Below are 19503 nucleotides of genomic sequence, written 5' to 3' on the forward strand. Positions count from 1 at the left end.
ACATTTCCAATATCTCTAGTACTTTTCAAAACAGAATATAACAATTGAAAGAAAATTATGTTTTAGTATTTTATTTCCTTGATTTTTATGCTTCCTCATTCATTTTAGCACTTTTCCTGTGCTAGATGGGGCTAACGTAGTAGGGTGATATCCCAAGAGGGACCCATTGCCTGAGGGCCCAGCACCCTAGAGGAGCAACAGCTTTATGGCGACTTAACTGTGCTGGGGCACCTGTTCCTGGGCGCAACTGTTTGCAGCGAGGTCCTGAATGCTGGACATTAGTTTATATTGAAAAGTGAGTCAATAATGGCAATAGAATTCAATATATAGCCCCATATTGCTGAATTGTTGCTAGCTAATATATATAATATTAAACTGTCCAACCAATCAGAGAGAGAGAGGTCTGAGTATGACGCATGTCAGCTACTTACAAATCCTCTGAAGCTTAGAGTTATGTAATCAAAGTCTTTTTAGTAGGGTCTCTCTGTCTTGATACATCTTCCTTTTTTAACCTCAGTTCCCTACCTATAAAAGCGCCCGGCCCCCAGGAGATCTGAGATGATAAGAAGTTTGCAGACTCCAAAGAGTTCCTAATATAGGATCTGACTCTACTTTCATGTTTGTTTCTGAGTAAGAGTCACATACAGAGGCTATAAAGAACACACCAGCAAGCAAGCCTCCAGCTGTAACATCTGTGCAGCAACAAAGTAGGAATCAAAGGCTATATGTCACCCTGCAATAATGCATGGGACTGATACAATCACCTAATGTACAATGTACAACGTTCTCAAATAATTGACTGAAAATCTATTAACCTGTTCTATGCCTCAGAGCAGAAGTGCTTTATCTGTCCAACGTTGGGAACCTAAGTGGGGTCTTATTATCTATATTTGTGGTCATGTCATTATGACAAGTGTCAGGCAGAGACTTGGAATCCCAGATACAAAAACAAAATGGCTGACTACCACTGCTCTGTCTGGCAGGGACTCCAGTGACAAACACAATAAACATATATAAACCTCAATTCTGGTAATCTGAGCAGACGATGCATTAAAACATGATCACCATTTTCTTATGTTATCTATTACCTTATCCACCTCTACTGCTCGCTGTATCCTGTCAGTGGTCTTTTCGTGCACAGTTTGCAGCCACGTGTGGATGGAAACTTTAAATAGTTCGTGGAATCCCATCAAGGCCAGTGATTTGTTGTCTCTGTGATAACAGTAGGATAATGATTGCTGTGTAATATGACCTGTACAATAAGAAAAGCTATAATCCAGGCTACATTAATTAATATACAGTATATGCTGCTCTGTATGTCTACTTTCCCTGACAGAAATGGATGAGCGGATTATAATATGTGGTGCGAGCATAGAGGATCAAGATTTCAATGTCATAGAAAAGGACTTTGTATAACAATAAAGATCATTAGTTTAATTGTTTGCCTTATTCAGAATCAGTCTAAAACTTAAGTGCAATTTGTGATTAAACATTTTTTTTCTCATCTCTGCAACCTGTTCACAGCCAGACATATCTGATAAACTCGAGCAGTGACTCCTTCCCCTTGTCATACCTGTCTGAGATAAAACTGGATGGCGACCGGAATTGTGTCTTCACACACAGTACAGAAAATGCTATAAATCGCTGCACGCAATAGAAATATATTGACGTTAATGGCCTGACTGTGCAGCTAAACACTACCAAGTGGCTTGGATCATCTGAATTGCTCCGCGATGCAGCTGACAATATTATCATTATTATAATTTCAACACTTATAAATGAGGATTACTAGCAATGTAAAATGACATTTTATATACCGCTCCTGCAGTTTTACAAAATTTTAATAAATTGGTGCATTTTTCACAGTTGCGGACCATCGGACGCAGTCACCATTAGCAGCTTTGCAGTCAGTTACTTTAATGAGCACCCAGGTCATACCCCTTCAGGAGGCTCCATTTTGAGACTTTTCAGTGGCAATGTTTGTCTTAACTTGAGATTATACGCCCAGGCCAGAACACATTGTAGGAGGTATATTTACTAAAGTGCGTTTTTTTCAAATTCTACTTATCATTTATCTAGTACATTCTAGTAGATAATAGTAAGAATCTGATTGGTTGCTATGGGCAACAACTCCACTTCTAAAAACCCGCACTTTAGTAAATATACCGCTAACTGTACTTTTGTGGTGATTGCACGCCCTCTGCAGTCTTCACACTCACTTTCGGCGAGTCCACGCCCATTCCAGCCCCGGACTCCTTCCTATTGCAGTGAGTATCAAGTCAAACTTGAGACAATAAAGATGCGAATTTGCGAAAAGAGGTTCATGCACAGAAAATTGCAATTTTAGGCTGAAAAAGTCTCTAATTTCTTCTAAGACAGGCTCTGAATAAGGCACTTTATTTCTATTTAAAATCAAGCTTTCCAGAATGAGAACAAATCACGTACTTTAAAGGCAGGTAATCCCTGAAACGCCTCAGTTCCTTGAGGGTAATGTAAAGCTCAAATAACGTCTCCCCAATCGCATGGGTAATTCTGGGCTCCTCTTGTTCTGAGCCCTTCAGACTCTCCATTGCAATGCTCACTTCATCAGCCACCTGTAGGGAACGGAACACAAAGCACCGTAATGCTCTGACAGATGTGAGTCTCCTGGGCTATATTAATGAGCCACCCGGTGCACAAGACCATGACATGTCTTCCAAACCTATTACTCTAAACATAGAAGATGCAACATGTTCAAATGGGCAGGGGCACACCTGAAATACCCAGGAGCATATAGGCTAACACAAGGCTAAAACAATGGTAATGGTATATGCAATAGATCATAAATTGATTTCTCAAAAACTAAAAGGAATAATGATTTAAAGTTTTAAACTAGGGATGTGCAGGCTCGGTTCTACTCGGTTCCGTTCGGGTGTTTTTACCGAACCTATTTTAAACCCAAAGCGCCTGATTCGGTGGTGCATGCAGTCACTGCACAACTGTGGTTTTTTTGCTGGACCGCATCAGCGATAATATGCAAATGCCAGCTTTAGCCTTCCCCATGTGTACTAGCGTGCACCAGAATCATACACTTTTAATGCCCACGCGTGCTGCAGTGATTTTGAACAATCCACCATCTGCACACCATAGCGACACCATGGAAACATGCACCAGCCTATGGCAGGTGCAGTGTCTCCGTCTAAACATGGCCTGTGTGGCTGCGGCTCTGCACCTGAGAATGCAGCCGACACTCCCATAACACGCCCATGCAATGGATTTTTTGGCGTTCGCTTTAGGTCACCTGCCAGTCGCCTCCAGGAACACCTATGGTTTTCCCTCGCCAATTTTGATACAGACGGTCCCATTTGTGAGTACGCTCTGGGTAGCGCATGCGCCATAGGAGTTTTCAGATTATTTTGCACATGCGCAATAGCAAATGATCGCTCAACTACATGACCGCAGTTAGCATGCAGCTCTGAATAAGGCCCAAAGTGTCAGTGCTTATTGCATCTACCAGTCAGTATAGTAAATAAATAACCAAACAACATTGTCTTACCAGTTTTTCTAGTTGCCGGTAGGTGATACTAAAGTAATCCACCTTGACAATACTAGGGAGAGAAGAAACACTTGTCACATGTTAGAGTATATATGAATATAAAATATAATTACTTTCCACTTTCATTTATTTTCAACTGCTATATTGCTTACACTGTTAGGATAACTGAAGGCTGTATTTAGGCCTGATATAGTTTAAACCCTGAGGCTGCTGTGGCCGTTTTGTGTTAGTGTAATGTGTTTTAATGCAAAAGCTTTAACTGAGGGCTTGGTGATTGACAGTTAAAATGGACCCAATGATTGCAGGCAGAGGTTTTGGGGGTGGGTTTCAGTAGTTTATATGAGGCAGGCTTACCATTATGCAGTCCTCTTTGTTCCTGATCATCTACCACCAGGGGCATAGCCAGAATTATGTGGGCCCCATAGCAACATTTTGACGGGGCCCCCACCTTAATACTTGTAGCAAGACACCTCTCTCCACAGCAGTTGTTCATTTTATGAAACAAAGTGGTGCCATAGTTCACAATATGCCACATTGTAGTGCTGCCAGTATTATGCCACACAGTGCCCCCAATTCACATCGTGCCATAGCGTCCCTAGAACATTTTATGCCACAACGAAGTGCCCCAGTTCATAATATGCCACATTGTAATGCCCCAAGTTCATATCATGTCACATTGTAGTGCTCAAGGATCATACTGTGCAACATTACAGTGCCTCAAGTTCATATTATGTAACATTACATTGATTAGATTATGCCACTTTACAGTGCACCCATACCATTATAACATCTACTGCACATGCCACTCACTATAAATATATATATACACACATAAATATATATACACACACACACACACACACACACATGCACACACACACAGGCACAGCCAGTACTTTGTGGGTCCCACAGCGACATTTTTTTCCTCGATGCTTCCAGAGAGACACCTCACTACATAGAGGTTGTTTATTTTATGACCTATAGTAGTGCAACAATTAATTTTTGAACCATGGTAGTGTTATAGTTCACACTACACCACAAAGTGCCCCCAGTTCACATTATGCTGCATTGTAGTATTGCCTGGTCACAGTATGCCACTTTGTAGTGCCCCAGTTCTATGTATGCCACACTTTAGTGCCACCAGATCATATTATGCCACATTGTAGCATCCAAAGTTCATATTATGTCACACTGTATTGCCTCCAGTTCCTACTCTGCTATCCCCAGTTCATATTGTGCCCATTACAGACCTCCTCAGTAAATATTGACCAACACCATAGTGTGCCCAGGTCATACTGTGCAACATTACAGTGCCCCCCACTTTATTTTATGCCACATTACAGTCATCCCCACAGTTTATATCATGTTACAGTGCCCTACAGGAGATGGATCGTATTGTCCCCCTCCTCTAAGTCTGTGGAGTGTTGCCTTTTTCCCGTATCTACATGTGAGGGGTCAGTTTTGGGCTTCCTGGATGTGCACCCGGGCATTTAACTATTTCCTTTGGAGTGCCGGCCGCTGCTATGATTATATATATATATATATATATACACACACACACACATACAGTAGATATACATGTTGAAAATGACAATAACATAGTTACTTACCTTCATACTGAGGCTGTGAGTATGGACAGTTATGACACTTGGCTTAGCTTAGCTTGGAGGAGACCTACACTACACTTTCAAGCTGGACCACTAAGTAGGAGGACTTGGAGGGGGTGCAGAGAGGGGGGTGGGTCGGGATGCCATGAGAGGGTGGCGGGTGCAGTGAAGTGCCGTGGGGGGGGTTAGGGGGTGCCACAATAAAGGGGATGTGCGGGGTCTGGAGTGCAGTAGGGGGGGTGCTGCAGGGGGGGGCCCGGGGTGCAGCGAGAGGTGGGGGGTTGGGGGCGCTGTGCGGGAGGAGTGGCGGACTGTCAGACGTACTCTTGGTAGTTGAAAAATGGGTGGACGACGATGGGTGAGAAGAGGAACAGGAAGCAGGATGGGTGAGAACTGATTACTGTTGGTGCTGCTACTGGGTACAAGTGGGGATGTGTTACCCAGGAGGAGGTGCACCGGCCCCTGCGTGTCACGGTGTGACTGTGGTGTTTGACTTTGGGGAAGAAAGGGTGACGGTGGGCTTCTGCTGGACGGCAGCTAACAGGGAAAAAAAGATTCCTGTCTACAGCACAGCAGTTTAAAAAGTACTAATAGGTGCTGCGGCCCCATTTCTGTCCCTGATCCTTGGGGCTCTCCTGACCCTTGGGGTATCCCCTTTGTCCCCCCCCCCCCTGTTGCCGAGCCTGGGCAAAAGGCAGGGAAGGCTGGACCTGGGGGTACACAGGGCTTGGGAGGACACAGGGCAAGGAAGGCTGGACTTTAATGGGGGCATAGGGCTTGTGGGGGTACAGGGGCAGAAAAAGGCTGGACTATAATGAGGACCACAGGCAGGGCAGGGTAATAACCAATGTACCTGCTGCAGTGCAGTAAACCAGGCAAGGTGAAGCAGCGGCAGCACTAGAGGCACTTCAAACATGGCGCTGGCCGCAAGCCAACCCAGATCGCGAAACCGCAGCCAATCAGGAGTGCCGGCGCTATTTCACCGTGCCTGGCGGACATAGGCACCCAGCTAAACTAGACACTGCTGCCTTCATGTAATATGGCATAACTGGGCTAATGGGTGGTCCAGTGCAACCCTGGACCACCCCCCAGTTTTGCCTATGGTTAGGGTTAGGATTAGGTTCAGGATTAGGCTGTGGTTAGGGTTAGGATTAGGTTCAGGATTAGGCTGTGGTTAGGGTTAGGATTAGGTTCAGGATTAGGCTGTGGTTAGGGTTAGGTTCAGGATTAGGCATGTGCAAGGGTTAGGATTAGGCCGAGTCTGACTCTGCAGTGCTACTGTGCATTCATGAACTTGGGCTCACGTATGCGCAGCTCCTGGCGGAAGGAGCCGACCGGGTCTCCTTCCCATAGGGAAGCAGCGGGGGTGCAGGATCAAACGCCATCTAAAGATGGAGAATGTTCCCGCAATCAAGCTTTTTGTATTTTCGGGCTTGATGAATTTAGGTCCTCCATACTAATTTATTGGGACATAGGGCCAGATACGGGCTGAAAGGTAAACAGGAGATATCAGTGATATCTTCTGCATTACCTTTATAATGAATAGCCCCGATACTTAATTTATACAAAAGTAGGTAAAAATGTTAATTGATGATGAATAGACCCCATAGCATCCAAGGGAAATGTACAGTATATCGTGTTGTGACTTTTTGGTAATACCTTTAAACAAACACACTATTTTATTATTATCTTATTTTATTATACTCAAATGTATTTTTAGTCCATGCATTCTAGCCATACATTCTAAAATATATTAAGATAGTTCATGCATTTATTATATACACCCCATAGAAGTAGTTTGCTAAATTACTGTAGATAACTTTTGTTGGGTTAGTACTCCCTATTGGTATCCTGGCAGTGGTAGCAGAGCCGTAACTAGACTTTTTGGTGCCCTGTGCCAGAAAGAGCATTGGCGATCCCCCTTTTTTCAAAAGGGGACAAAACGCACGTGAAATAGGGGCATGGCCTCATGGGGAGTGACAGGGAAAAGATGGGGAGGCCAGGATATGGGGATAAAATAAGAGGAAGCTACAAGTGAAAATGATTATAAACAGAAAATTGAAAGGCTCGAACAGCGCCATCCTGCCCTGCGGTGCCCTGTGCAGTGGCACAGGTCGCACTACTCTAGTTACGGCCCTGAGTGGTAGTGCCTTTCTCCATCTGCCTACTCATGGCTCCATCTGTGCCAAAAATGGGTGTGACAAAACATATGCAGGTGTGGTTTATCTAATGTGGGTGTGTTTTAAATAGCCAATGATATAAATAAAAATTGTTATATCAAAGAGCTAAATGTAAATGTAATACCTACCATCACAATATTGCTACTATTCAATGTAGAGATTATTCTAGAGACCTCTGTCCAATACAGAGAACATTATAGTGACTTAGGGCCTGATTCAGAGCCGCTCGTAAGCGGCCGCTCATTCGCTCCGAGCGAAGTTTGCCCAACTGCGCATGCGTACGGATCGTTATACGCATGCGCGAACCAGTCAGTGTGGCCGAAATTCATGTGCTCGCAAAATAGCGAATGCCTGATAATTTGAGTGACAGAAAGAGGCGTATGTGGGTGCTAACAGGGGAAGGTGCTTGAAAACGGGGAGTGGAGATCCAATCGCAGGCGTGCTTAAAGGTCAAAACGGGTGTTTTATGGGTGTGCATAATTAAAACAGCAGCGTCATTGTGCACGTCACTGGGTTATTTTATAGCCAGAACTGCTCGCAAAATTGTGGTAGCAAAAACCAACCACAAGAATAGCGAGCAGCTCATACCCTGGTCGATGTACTCGATTAATCTAATAAATAGCAGACATGACGTAGGATGCGAGCGGCCAGGGGGCGTAGTTATCCAAAAAACGACCGCAAGTTTTGTTTGCTCGTTCAGACCTAGAGGCGTGAACAGACCGCAAAGAGCGAACGGTTCGTTTGAATAGCCACCCCTTTTTTTTGAATGAACGACCGCAAATAGCGACCGGCTCTGAATCAGGCCCTTAGTGATCTACATACAATACAGGTAACACCCTGGTGGCAGATAAGTAATACACTGAGCATTCTAGTGAACTCTATACAAAACATTGTGGTGACCTATATAAAATACAGAGATCTTTCTGGTCAACTCTATACAATATATAGAGTGCAACAGTGGCTGGTGTCAACACAGAGAGCAAATTATTTCTAACTATAACTATTTGTGCAATAGTCAGCGCCATTCATGGAGATACAGATACTCAGCAGTTGGTTTCCTCCATTTTGGCGGCAGGTGCTGGTCATCCATTATAGTATAAAACATGTCATAGGGCCAGGTATAAAACACCAGAGCACAGGAACATCAGTGGCATTTCTTCTCTCCCTATACTGGCTGCTGAAGGTGCCTGTGTTGTCTTGTACAACATGAGTAGAAGGGAATTGTGACGACTTTTGGAGAATCAGAGAGGATGGCGTAGACAACATGGTAAGTTATTTGTTTGGGTCAGTAACACCAATGTAAGACTTGTTATTCTGTGTGACACATGGACGGTACTTAGAGTTATCTGTACATTCGCTCAGCTTTATATCCCAGGAAAGTTAGCAAAGTTTGTCTACCGTAACAGATGGTAACGCGCGCAGCCAGACATCACAGTGATGTATGGCATTACATCATACAGCAATTCATTTCTCCTTAACACTGTTAACAGGTAATAAATCAAATTATTATTGCTGCAGCTCATGTTACTGATCAACATTTATTGATGTTTATATATTATCTATGTGTTATTACTATAGCTACAATATAACTTTTATCTTTTAAGATGAACCTTATCAGGTTTTTATATTAGAGAGACTGTGCTCAGACCACAGGCGACACCATATGAAAGGTACAGCAAATAGCCATATAGCACGGGAGTCACAGAGGACTGCAACAGAGGAGAGATTACGCTCCAGGAGTCCTCGTGCACAGGGATCTGCCGATAATATACCATCAAGACCTAACATCATTATAGATTCCATCCGCCAGCAGCAGAACAACTTGCAGATAAGCGTCAGGTATACACTGCTGAGTCATCAGTACGCAGAGGATGACTATAGACTCCTGTACAATCTGCATGACGGACTACCATGATGGTGACCTCGTCTCTCGGCTGCCCTGCACACACTTGTTCCATCATGCGTGCTGTGCCAGGTGGATAATGAGGAACCTCAGCTGTCCTGTGTGCAGAACCCCAAATTTTCTACCATTTGCGCAGGTAACTGGCTGCCCAGTGCCTTAAGAAAAATCCACCACACATATGGGGACCCAGCTACTAACATCTACATGGGGACTCGGCTTCCATTCCCCCAAGACCTTTTCATCATCCACTTGGGGGAGTGCTTTCCAACAGTCAGAAGACCGCAAGTAGCCCTGGCTGTACCATCTGCCGAGTGCTTTCCAACAGTCAGAAGAACACAAGAAGACCTGGCTGTACTATCTGTTGAGTGCTCTCCACCTCGCACATGGGAAACGTGTAATTATCATGTGCTTTGTAAGGCGCTGCGGAACATTTGTGGCGCCATATAAATAAATGATAATAATAATGATAATAATTACAGAGTGTAATTCAGACCTGCACTGAGATGTCAGCAGCCATATTGTCTGAGGCCTGATGCAAGTATACGCCAATGAGGATTACTTTTGCCAACTTGACACTTTTCATTTGATGAATAAAAATGTACCTCTAAAGCTGATAAGTGCTTTTTACATTTATTCTGTATATATTACATGAGTTTCTAGGAAAATTTAAAAAAAATGTTTGCAACTTTTTTTTGTACATACAGTAAGAAGGAATATTTACGATAGTATTATAGTTTTTTAATGAGTGCAAACTTAATAGTGAAAACTTTCTTCACAATCAAAACAAATGTTAAATAAGTTTTCTTGTGCATATGACCTGCTTGGATGTAACTGTATCTGACTGTAAATACAACTGACGTAAACCTGGTACATGTGCGGCTGGTGCACATATACATATACTACTGGTGGCAGATCTGGGTGCATCGTCAGGTGCCTGCTTTTCAGCATAAGAGGGTATTTTTGGTAGAGCTTATTTGTTTAATACATATACATTAAACTTGGCACCAGCTCCATAATTCAGAGGGGATTAATATCTTAGGACAGCTGTTGGGTGCTTGGGACCTCGTTTAAGCGATATAACTTAGTATAATACTCTGCACAATGGGCCTGGTACAGAGGTGTACGCTAACCACACAGCTGCTGCGGTTTTGTACGGTGCTCTAGTTTCCTCCCACACACCAAAAACATACTGGCACATACTTTACATGGACAAAAGTGCATGTGATAGGAACTATAAATTGTAAGCACCACAATTAATAAATAAAAATACATAATGATACCCTCTTAATGAACTAGGTCATGAGGAAATTTGCATTTTAAATACTCTCTTCAATAAACATTAATACACCTTTTACACTAAAGTTTAGAGTCTGACCTGGTATTTGGAATATGATTGCAAACCGGGTAGGACTGGACTGCCCATCTGGCACTTCTGGCAAATGCCGGAAGGGCCAATTGCAAGATGGGCCGGCCCGGCGTCAAACCCCGTCCGAGCATCTACACCTCCCGGCGCTCTGCTCGGCCGGAGGTACTGAAAGACGGGGCGTGCTGCGAGGCCACGCCCCTGTGACTCGCAGCACACCCCAGTGATGTGAGGGCACGCCCCTTTTGAGGTGAGACCATGCCCCTTTGCGACCAGTGATCTCTGGATATGGGAGGGCAGGGAGGACTTCAACTAGAGGGTCACAGGACATTAAAGAAAGGACCTGGGGATGCAGGGCAGGGAGGGCTGGACCAAGGTGGAATGCAGGACAGGGTGGGATAGACCATGGAGGGCTAGACTAAGGGGTAATGCAGGACAGGAAACACTGTACCTACTGGGGGAACAGGGATGGCTATGCATGGTGGTGGTGGCACAGGGCAAACAATGCTGGACCTTAATGGGGGGCACAGGGCTGGGAAAGCTGAAGCTTAATTGGGGGCACAGGGAAGGGAGGACTAGACTAAGGGGGAAGCAATCGGGAAGCCGACTGCCTATATACCGGCAGCCGGCTTCCCGACTGTCTTATCCCGGCAAGGGTGAAATGCCGGGCGTCTAGATGTAGACGCCCGCATTTCCCCGATGCCGGGAGACCGGCGCCCGGCATCACGATCGTAGTGATGCCGGGTGCCGCGAGCGGACAGCCGCGGGGGGGAGGGTTAGGTTTAGGGCTCCCGGGGGACGACTTAGGGTTAGGCACCCCCCCAGGATGGTTAGGCTAGGGGGAGGGAGGGTTAGGCACCCCTGGGGGGGACTTAGGTTTAGGTAGCGGGGAAGGGGGTGGTTAGGGTTAGGCACTTAGAGGGGGGATTAGGGTTAGGCACTTGGGGGGGAAGTTAGGGTTAGGCACCCCTAAGGAGGGTTAGGGGGGTTAGGTTAGTGGATACTTACCTATCCACGATCGGGATTTCCAGCGCTGTCGGGCTTCCGCTGCGTCGCACTCTGCTCCTGTCGGGCTGCCGCTGATGGGAATCGAACCCATTCCGACTAAGGGGTAGTGCAAGACAGGGAGGGCTGGACCTAATGTGGGCACAGGGATGACTAGACAACATTGTAGGGGAGTGGCACAGGGCAGGGAAGGCTGGGCCTGAGGTGACACAGGGCTTGTGGGTGACACGGGAAGGAAGGCTGGACCTTAATGTGGGTACAGGGTGTGTGAGGGCACAGGGGTAGAAAAAGGCTGGACTATGATGAGGCCACAGGGCAGGGTGGGCAGGTGGACTGGCTGGCTGGACAGAAGGGTCCACAGGGGGCAGAGTAATAACCATGCAGCAAGTCGGGCATGGTGAAACAGCGGCACTGGCTGCAACCCATCACAGCTTGTGAAACGGCAGCCAATCCGGAGTGGCCGCTCCTGTTTCACTGTGCCCGGCGGCAATAAGCACCCAGCTAAAATAGGCACTGCTACCTTCATGTAATATGGCGGAATTGGGCTAATGGGTGATCCAGTGCACCCCCAGACCACCCCCCAGTTTTGCCTATGGCAAGAATGGCATGTAAGCACAATTTTCCTTAATAAATTGCCTGTTTTGTTTGTACTAGACCCCACAATTTCTAATTGAAGCCCTGGGTGATGATTCTAGTGAGGGATTAGTATGCTTAAAGGTAAAATTCAATGGCTTCCCATAATAATACATATAAATAGTTGGTAAATTATTGTTCAATACATATACTGTACTTATAATTTATTTTTATCCATTTATTTGTACATTTTTGGATTGAAGAAAGAAATGGGATGGCAAATAAAATCCATATACAGTAACAATCACAACTCAGTATTATTATTATTATTATTATTATTATTATTATTATTATTATTATTATTATTATTATGTGATATTACAGGGCTCACCTGACAAAGTGCTTGTTGTACACATTCTGGCTTTTCTCTACATCTTCATGGACTGCATCAGCCAGTTTCACCAGACACCTCAGCTGTTCCACATCATTCTACAACACAGAGTATTTCACTGAGAGACTTTCACAAGAAGCCGGAAAAGCAAATAAAATCCTCAACAATTCTCCTCCAAAACAATTATTTTCAAACTTTATATGAATGTATCCATATGTTTGAGAAGGATAATTGAGCATTTTATATGATTTCACATTAATTCTACAATCTCTTGTTTTCCTGCTGGTAGTAGTGTGGGATGGGTTGGGTATGAAATCCCGGCTGTCGGGATGCCGCTGGTCAGAATACCGACAGCGACATCCAGACAGCCAGAATCCCGACACCCATAGAGAACAGTGGTAAGTATTTATCTAACCCCTACCCTAAACCCTTCCCTAACCTTAACCTCCCTCCCTAGTGCCTAAACCTAACCTCCCCCTCCTCGCACCCTAAACCTAACACCCCCTCCCCGGTGCCTAAACCTAACATCCCCCCTAGGGCCCATCCCTAACCCTGCTACCTAACCCTAACACCCCGATACTTACCTTCAGGATGCTGGCGGTCAGGATACTGGTGCCAGGATCCCGACCTGTCGGGATTTTGGCGCCGGTCTTCTGAACGTCAGAATCCCGCACGCTGGGATGCCAACTACATCCCGTGTGGGATATCTGTAATAAATGTAGAACATTATATAACAGCATTATTGTTTTCAATTTAAAAAACCATGGTCTCAATATGTAACCAAATACAGATACAACTAGTCCGCTGTAGCATACATAAGGGTCAATCCAATTAGGTGTGAGTTTGTTTCATGAAACTCACAGACTGCACATGAATGTGCGCACCCAATTCTCCAATCCAATTAGATATGCTACTCGCAGTGAGAATTCCCTATAGCATGCGACTTGGGAGAAGTGCATGAAAAAGTGGGGAGACCCCCCAAAATGTATTATTTTGTTTGCAGAATCATACAGAAGGCTGTTAGTAGGCATAAGAAAACTAGAAGTATTTAAATGGTGTTAATATATATATATATATATATATATATATATGCACAAATCATTCAGTCATTTAAGTAAAAAATTATAAAAAGAAAACTTTTTTGTATACTTTTATACAAATAAAACAAAAAAATGCAAAAAAAGTAGGAAAAAAATGCTTTTGGTGTACTTTGAGCTGACTTGTAATTATTGGACTTATTAAGCTAATTGGAAACTTCCAATTGACTAATTAGTCATTAGGGGTGTGACCATTGCCATGGGTTATGGCGAATCACCAAAGCCACGTGTCATGACTGTATGTATTTTGTGTGCCCCGGGTAAAGTCTGCTCATGGTCTATGAGCCACAACCTGACCGTGAGAGTGGTGTGTATTATTATAACTCCGCTAAAGAATATATTTCAGGAATGTCCGCTTGCTATGAATTTGGACAGGATGTCAAAACTGCATTGCATCAACAACTGAGAACCAAATGGCCAAGTGGTACCTAGCCTTTGAAGACAATTGTTCAGGAAAGGACTGCTCTGCTCTTCACCCTAGGGGGCCCTTGTTCCAGGTCTATGCACAGACAGCCCGGCTCAGTTTATAGTTTATCAGTTTTCCTGCCATAAACAGACCTTTCCAAGTCAGGGAGCTATATGACACTTAAGTCCTGGTTTACATCTACACAGATCTGTGTAGAACAAAGGACAGTGCCTTTTGAGCCCAGAAAGGGTGGGGGCTGCTGGGAGGCAGAGGGTGGTTGGGGAACCATACGAGCCAGCCACCCGTTCCACTGGGTTCACTCTTCAAGGAAGTAGCTGAGAGCTAGGATTGCTCCCCATATTGGTCTATGGTGGTCTCATTCCACACAAATCCCCTAAGATTTAGTGTAAGATAATTTAGGATTCTGACTCTTTATCAATTTCTTTTACTTGAAATCAATCTGTGCATTTATAACTATAAGTACCTGTTTTTCCTTGTAATTTAACCCTGGAGACATTTTCTCAATAAATCTTAAAACGTTATCAGCGTTATCTCTGTGCTCTAATTAATTCACGTGCCTGGAGAGGCCCATGCTACATTTGTGTAATAATTGTGAATTTAAGTGTGATTTAAGCGTCTGGCGAATGCAAGAGAGCTATTCTAATACTCTTCGTGGTGGCAGCTTTAGTAAAACCCACGTCACAACCACCCATCTGCATCAGGTTGGTGTATCTGAGCGCAGGCCAGGGTGCGGTGTCGGGACAAGGGGGTGTCCAAGGGCTTCTGCATGGTATCCCGACATTTTAACCTTAAAATACAGATTTTCCCTACCATATCTCACCATGAAGGAGGTGCAAATGGAAAAATGCGAGTTTACTGTGACCTGTTCAGTGCGAGTTGCTAACTGCAATGCAAATTTGCAGAGAAAACAGCAACGCTACTCGCACCTAATTGGATTGACCCCATTGATGTTAACAGGCCAGTTATTTTGTTGAGTAAAATAATGCACTAATGAGCGTGCAAAAGTGCAAATCCCCTGTGCACAATTGTGTGGAATGATATGGATTCTCCTTCAAAAAGTTGTTTTTGGACAAAATGTTTTTTTTTGTTTTTTTTTTAACTAAAAATATATATAAAACATGAAAAATATTGAACCACTGCACATTAAAAAAAGAGCACTTTTGAGGCATTTTTGTAAATATTATTTTTGTTTGAGTCATTACTAAAATCAATAATTTTTTTTAATAGCATTAAGTTGCATTATCTCACTTTTAAAGACAGTTTACTGCACAAGCACTTACGAGCTTCCCCCATTTTTATAGAATGCACCTAATATCTAATACTTCTAACTCATTTGCAATTATAAATAAGCTAAGGACATCAACAAAGATAGGCACATTCACTTACCTTCTCTTCTGGCTTATAGTACATATAAGTCTTTTCATACCACTCCATTGTGCCTTTCTGAAAACATAAATGAAAGTACATGAGTCAGTAAAATGATTCCTCTCAGCCTCATCTCTTCACTCCAGCATTAAACGAAAGGACTAGCTTATAAAAGCCATGACCTTGAATTAGCTAGACCATTGTGAGGCTGCAACTCCTAAAACTAAAATATTCATGCACCATATTTGGGGGTTTAATTTGTGTCACTTAAAAACATAACATCACTGCACCTGGCAGCTAATTGGGATGGAGTGTGTATTGTATAGATAAAAGACTATTACAGGAAAAACATGCATGTGAATACATACAGCATAAAAAAAGAATAAACATGGACAGGTGTGCTAAGACATTATTTTTCTACGAGAACATGGCAACACGCGTTCATTTAAATGCTTCAGTCCATTTAATTCATTCTAACATCAATGTACAGTAAATGAAACTTAATTGTGATTTTTTTTAATTAAATCAATAAAAAATGCAATTTTAAATTATAATTCTTTCAAAAAATAATTAAACCTCACTTTGATTCTGAAGTACATCAGGTCATGGGCACTTGATGGCTTTGAAAGATGGCTTTTAAAAACATATTCACTGAACCAAAACTTGCTTTAGATACATTTCAGTTTGTTAGAAAAGGAGAAAGGAGGATTTATGGTCTTACCATGTTAAATCCTTTTCTTTGACTCCATAGGGGCCACAGGGATCACTCTGGGTATAGCCTGGAGAGGAGAGTCTGGGCACCAAACAGTTACTATTTTTTTTCCCAGCAGTCACTTGGCTCCCTCTCCACTATACCCCACCCCCACCCACAGGCCAGACAGTTTAAGTTAGCAAGCCAATGGCAGGACCGGAGAGAAGAAGAAGGAAATGGAAGACCAGCACACACCCAGAACAATGTCAGAAAAAGGTGCGCCAAGAACCAGCATCAGAGGAAATAAACCCTGCAAGCCAGGTGCGTCAGGGTAGGCACCCTGTGCCCCCTATGGAGTCATAGAAAAGGATTTAACAAGGTAAGACCATAAATCCTCCTTTCTTCTTCCTCAACTAGGGGGCACAGGGATCACTCTTTGACGTCCTAAAGCTGTCCCGCAATGGGAGGGGATACTCCTGGGTTGCATAGAGAACCCCTTTGCCAGAATGCTGCGTCCGAACACGTGAAGGTGACAACTGCATAGAAACAAATATAGTGTGGACAGAGAACCATGTGGCATCTGTACTGCAGAAACGCCACGTTGAGCCATCCAAGAAGGCCTACTGACCGTTTATGAAGAGCAGTCACCACAACAGGGGCATGAGATCCACCACAGAATGTGGTGGATAGACAAGAAGGGCCAGCAGGATAATCTTTTCAGAAACTGACCAGCCCCTTATGCGAAAATCCTACCGGACCATAGAGAAACCAATCTCCAGCTTTGTCCACTGAAAAAAAATCCTGGGGAGCCCCTATCCCAAGAGGCGTCCTCTGGTAAAGAATGTGGAATGCAGAAATCCAGAACCACAGTCCCAGGTAGGAGGGCAACTGAGACACAACCCTGGGTAGGAACCCAAGCGAGATCGTAGAATGGTCCGATCCAAGTATAAGATCAGAGAGGAGGTGCGACAAGACAAGGCGTGTGCACTGCAATCAAGGAGCCTTCTGAGGAGACCAAATAACCCAGGGGAGGTTCAATAGAGCCACCTGGAAAGAACAAACGGTGGCTGCACCTAGAGGGTGCCCTAAAATAAACACCCAAACCCCTGGTAGGAGTGGAAGCAGTCTCTAACTTGGGAAGAAATTCTGATCAAAGTGCTCTACTAGACATGCAGCAGAGTACAACTGACCCCTCTGGAAGAACCATCCTAGCTTCTAGGACAGGTGTCAAGAACCACTCTGGCAAAGTGAGGTCGGGACAAAATCTGATAGAAGTACGGGCCCGGAGAACAAAGGACAGACCATAGAGGAAGACACATTGGAGTGCATACTGAGAGGCAGAAAGAGCTGCATACTACAGCCACTGTGGCCAAGCCAAGCCACAAGGATCACCGTGCTCCATTCCAACTGCAACCCGTGGGAGCATGGAAAGTGGAGAAAAGACAAATAAGAGCAGAAACTAACACTGTACTGCCGGAGCGACCAATAGGAGAGCTCCTGATACTCTGTAGATGGAACAGTATCTCAGTAACCTGTGGTTATACGAGGCATCATAATCTCGATATTTATCAGGCCCCAGCAATTACAAGGTGCTGAAAAGTGTCAGAATGTAGAGCTGACTCACCCGAGTGAACGACCTGGCCACCTAGGAGTTGACTGCTCCAGGAGAACTGCGGGAAGGAAGGCTGCCTACAGAGCTGTAAGATGACGCTCCGCCCAACTAGGGGAGCGGCCAACCATCATAATGGAACTGCAACTGAGAGCTCCACCCTAATGGCTTATGTAAGCAATGGGTGTCACACTTAAATACCATACCGGGACAGGACAATGCTGGAGGAGTGATAGAACCAGACACAGAGCTTTGAAGACTATCCACAGCAACAGACTGAAGATCGGTAACAGGCTCCCCTGAGCCATTCACTGATCCTAAGGGTCTAAAGATAGGTATAGAAGATATGCATCAGTGCTGAGAAGGACCCCTGCCCTGGATTCCAAAGGGAGCACTTTTAGCTACCACAAAATAGGAACGATAGCTTGCGTCATAAAAAGCGGACGGGATCTATGTCATAGGGCCCAAATTTCCCTGTGAAGAGGCAGGAGATGAAACTGAGCAAACTGCAGCCACTCCACCCCGTCGAAGGGGTAGACTTGAGAGCCCAAGATCTGCCTGTAAGAGTGTAATAACACTTGGTAGAGATGCCAGAATAGAGGGAATGGTAATCGAATGACCCTTAGGGGGTAAATTTACTAAGAATCGTGTCTGGTCGAGTCTTGGGCTCACTGAAACTCAGGTGATTTTAGGCTTCTGAAACTCTCAAATTTACCAACAATTGTGTTTTGCTGAGATCAGCCGCTGATTGGCTAGCGGCTCCGGGTAATGATAGAAACCACGAGGGGTCTCCCGTCATTAGCCGGGTAGCGATGCATGTGGTAACACATGCATTGCTAAATGTCCATTCTGGTCCGGGGTGTTGGGTTCTAATTTTGTCAAGACCCCTGAATGTTACAGAGACCAGCGCCAGGACGTAGGTGAGTATAGGATTTTTTTATTCACAGGTACAGCCGTGGATTTCTACTGGAGAAGGGGAAGTGAACATCTGGCAGCAGGTAAGTACGTGTGAGTGAGTTAGGGGTGCAATAAAATTTTCCTTACTACTTAAGCCTGCTGTGCTCGGGAGAGGGGGGACTCCTTTATTGTGGGGTCCCCAACTCCCTTGAGATCCCCGGATTGGGATGAGCGGCTCGGGGTGATAATGGTTTGGCTGGGGTGACCCAGTGAAAGGGTCCCCTGGCTGTGACATTACACCCTGGCTGGATTTGAGCCCAGTGCTGGTTTTAAAAATAGTGGGAACCCTACGCAATTTTCCCCCCTATTTTTATAACCAGGACTGGCTCAGCAGCCCAGTGCTGGTTCCTAAAATACCAGGAAACCCTACAAGTTTTTTCCCCGTATTTTTAGGAACAAGGACTGGCTGAGTAGCCCGGGGCTGGTTATGTCTTTTGGGGGGACCTTTCGTCATTTTAAAAAAAATGTAACCCTTAAACAAACTGTAGATGCTGAAAAATACGCAGATCATACTGATTTGTGTATTTTTCAGCAAAACACTCAGCTCAGAGGGTGGTCTATTTGAAACTTCTATTTAGGCCCGAGTTTGCTACAATTACACCCGTGATTCTAATCACGATTCTTGGTAAATTCCCGAGTTGTATATTTTTTCAGCGAAAGTACTTTCGAGTTTGGCCGATGGTGTATTTAATTGTATTTGCAACCTCACCTGAGTTTTTCAGTGTAAATAGAGAAATCTCTCCCGAGTTTGTTTTTAGTATATTTGCGAGTTAAAAAAAATGGCTAAACACACCCGAGAT

General features: G+C 44.4%; 1 protein-coding gene across 1 annotated transcript in view; it reads right to left on the reverse strand.

Moving 5' to 3' along the window:
• BAIAP3 (BAI1 associated protein 3) overlaps positions 1-19503 on the reverse strand; it is a 417423-nt gene that overhangs the window by 54545 nt on the left and 343375 nt on the right. The window contains exons 18-22 of the mRNA XM_088452009.1: positions 15468-15524; positions 12558-12655; positions 3536-3587; positions 2446-2594; positions 1089-1212 (exon numbers count right to left, since the gene is read on the reverse strand). Of these exons, the coding sequence (XP_088308135.1) occupies positions 1089-1212; positions 2446-2594; positions 3536-3587; positions 12558-12655; positions 15468-15524 (480 nt within the window). The remainder of the gene's footprint in view (positions 1-1088; positions 1213-2445; positions 2595-3535; positions 3588-12557; positions 12656-15467; positions 15525-19503) is intronic.

This window comes from Taudactylus pleione, unplaced genomic scaffold (assembly GCF_031769625.1).
Source record: "Taudactylus pleione unplaced genomic scaffold, aTauple2 ptg000032l, whole genome shotgun sequence".
NCBI classification, from domain to species: domain Eukaryota; kingdom Metazoa; phylum Chordata; class Amphibia; order Anura; family Myobatrachidae; genus Taudactylus; species Taudactylus pleione.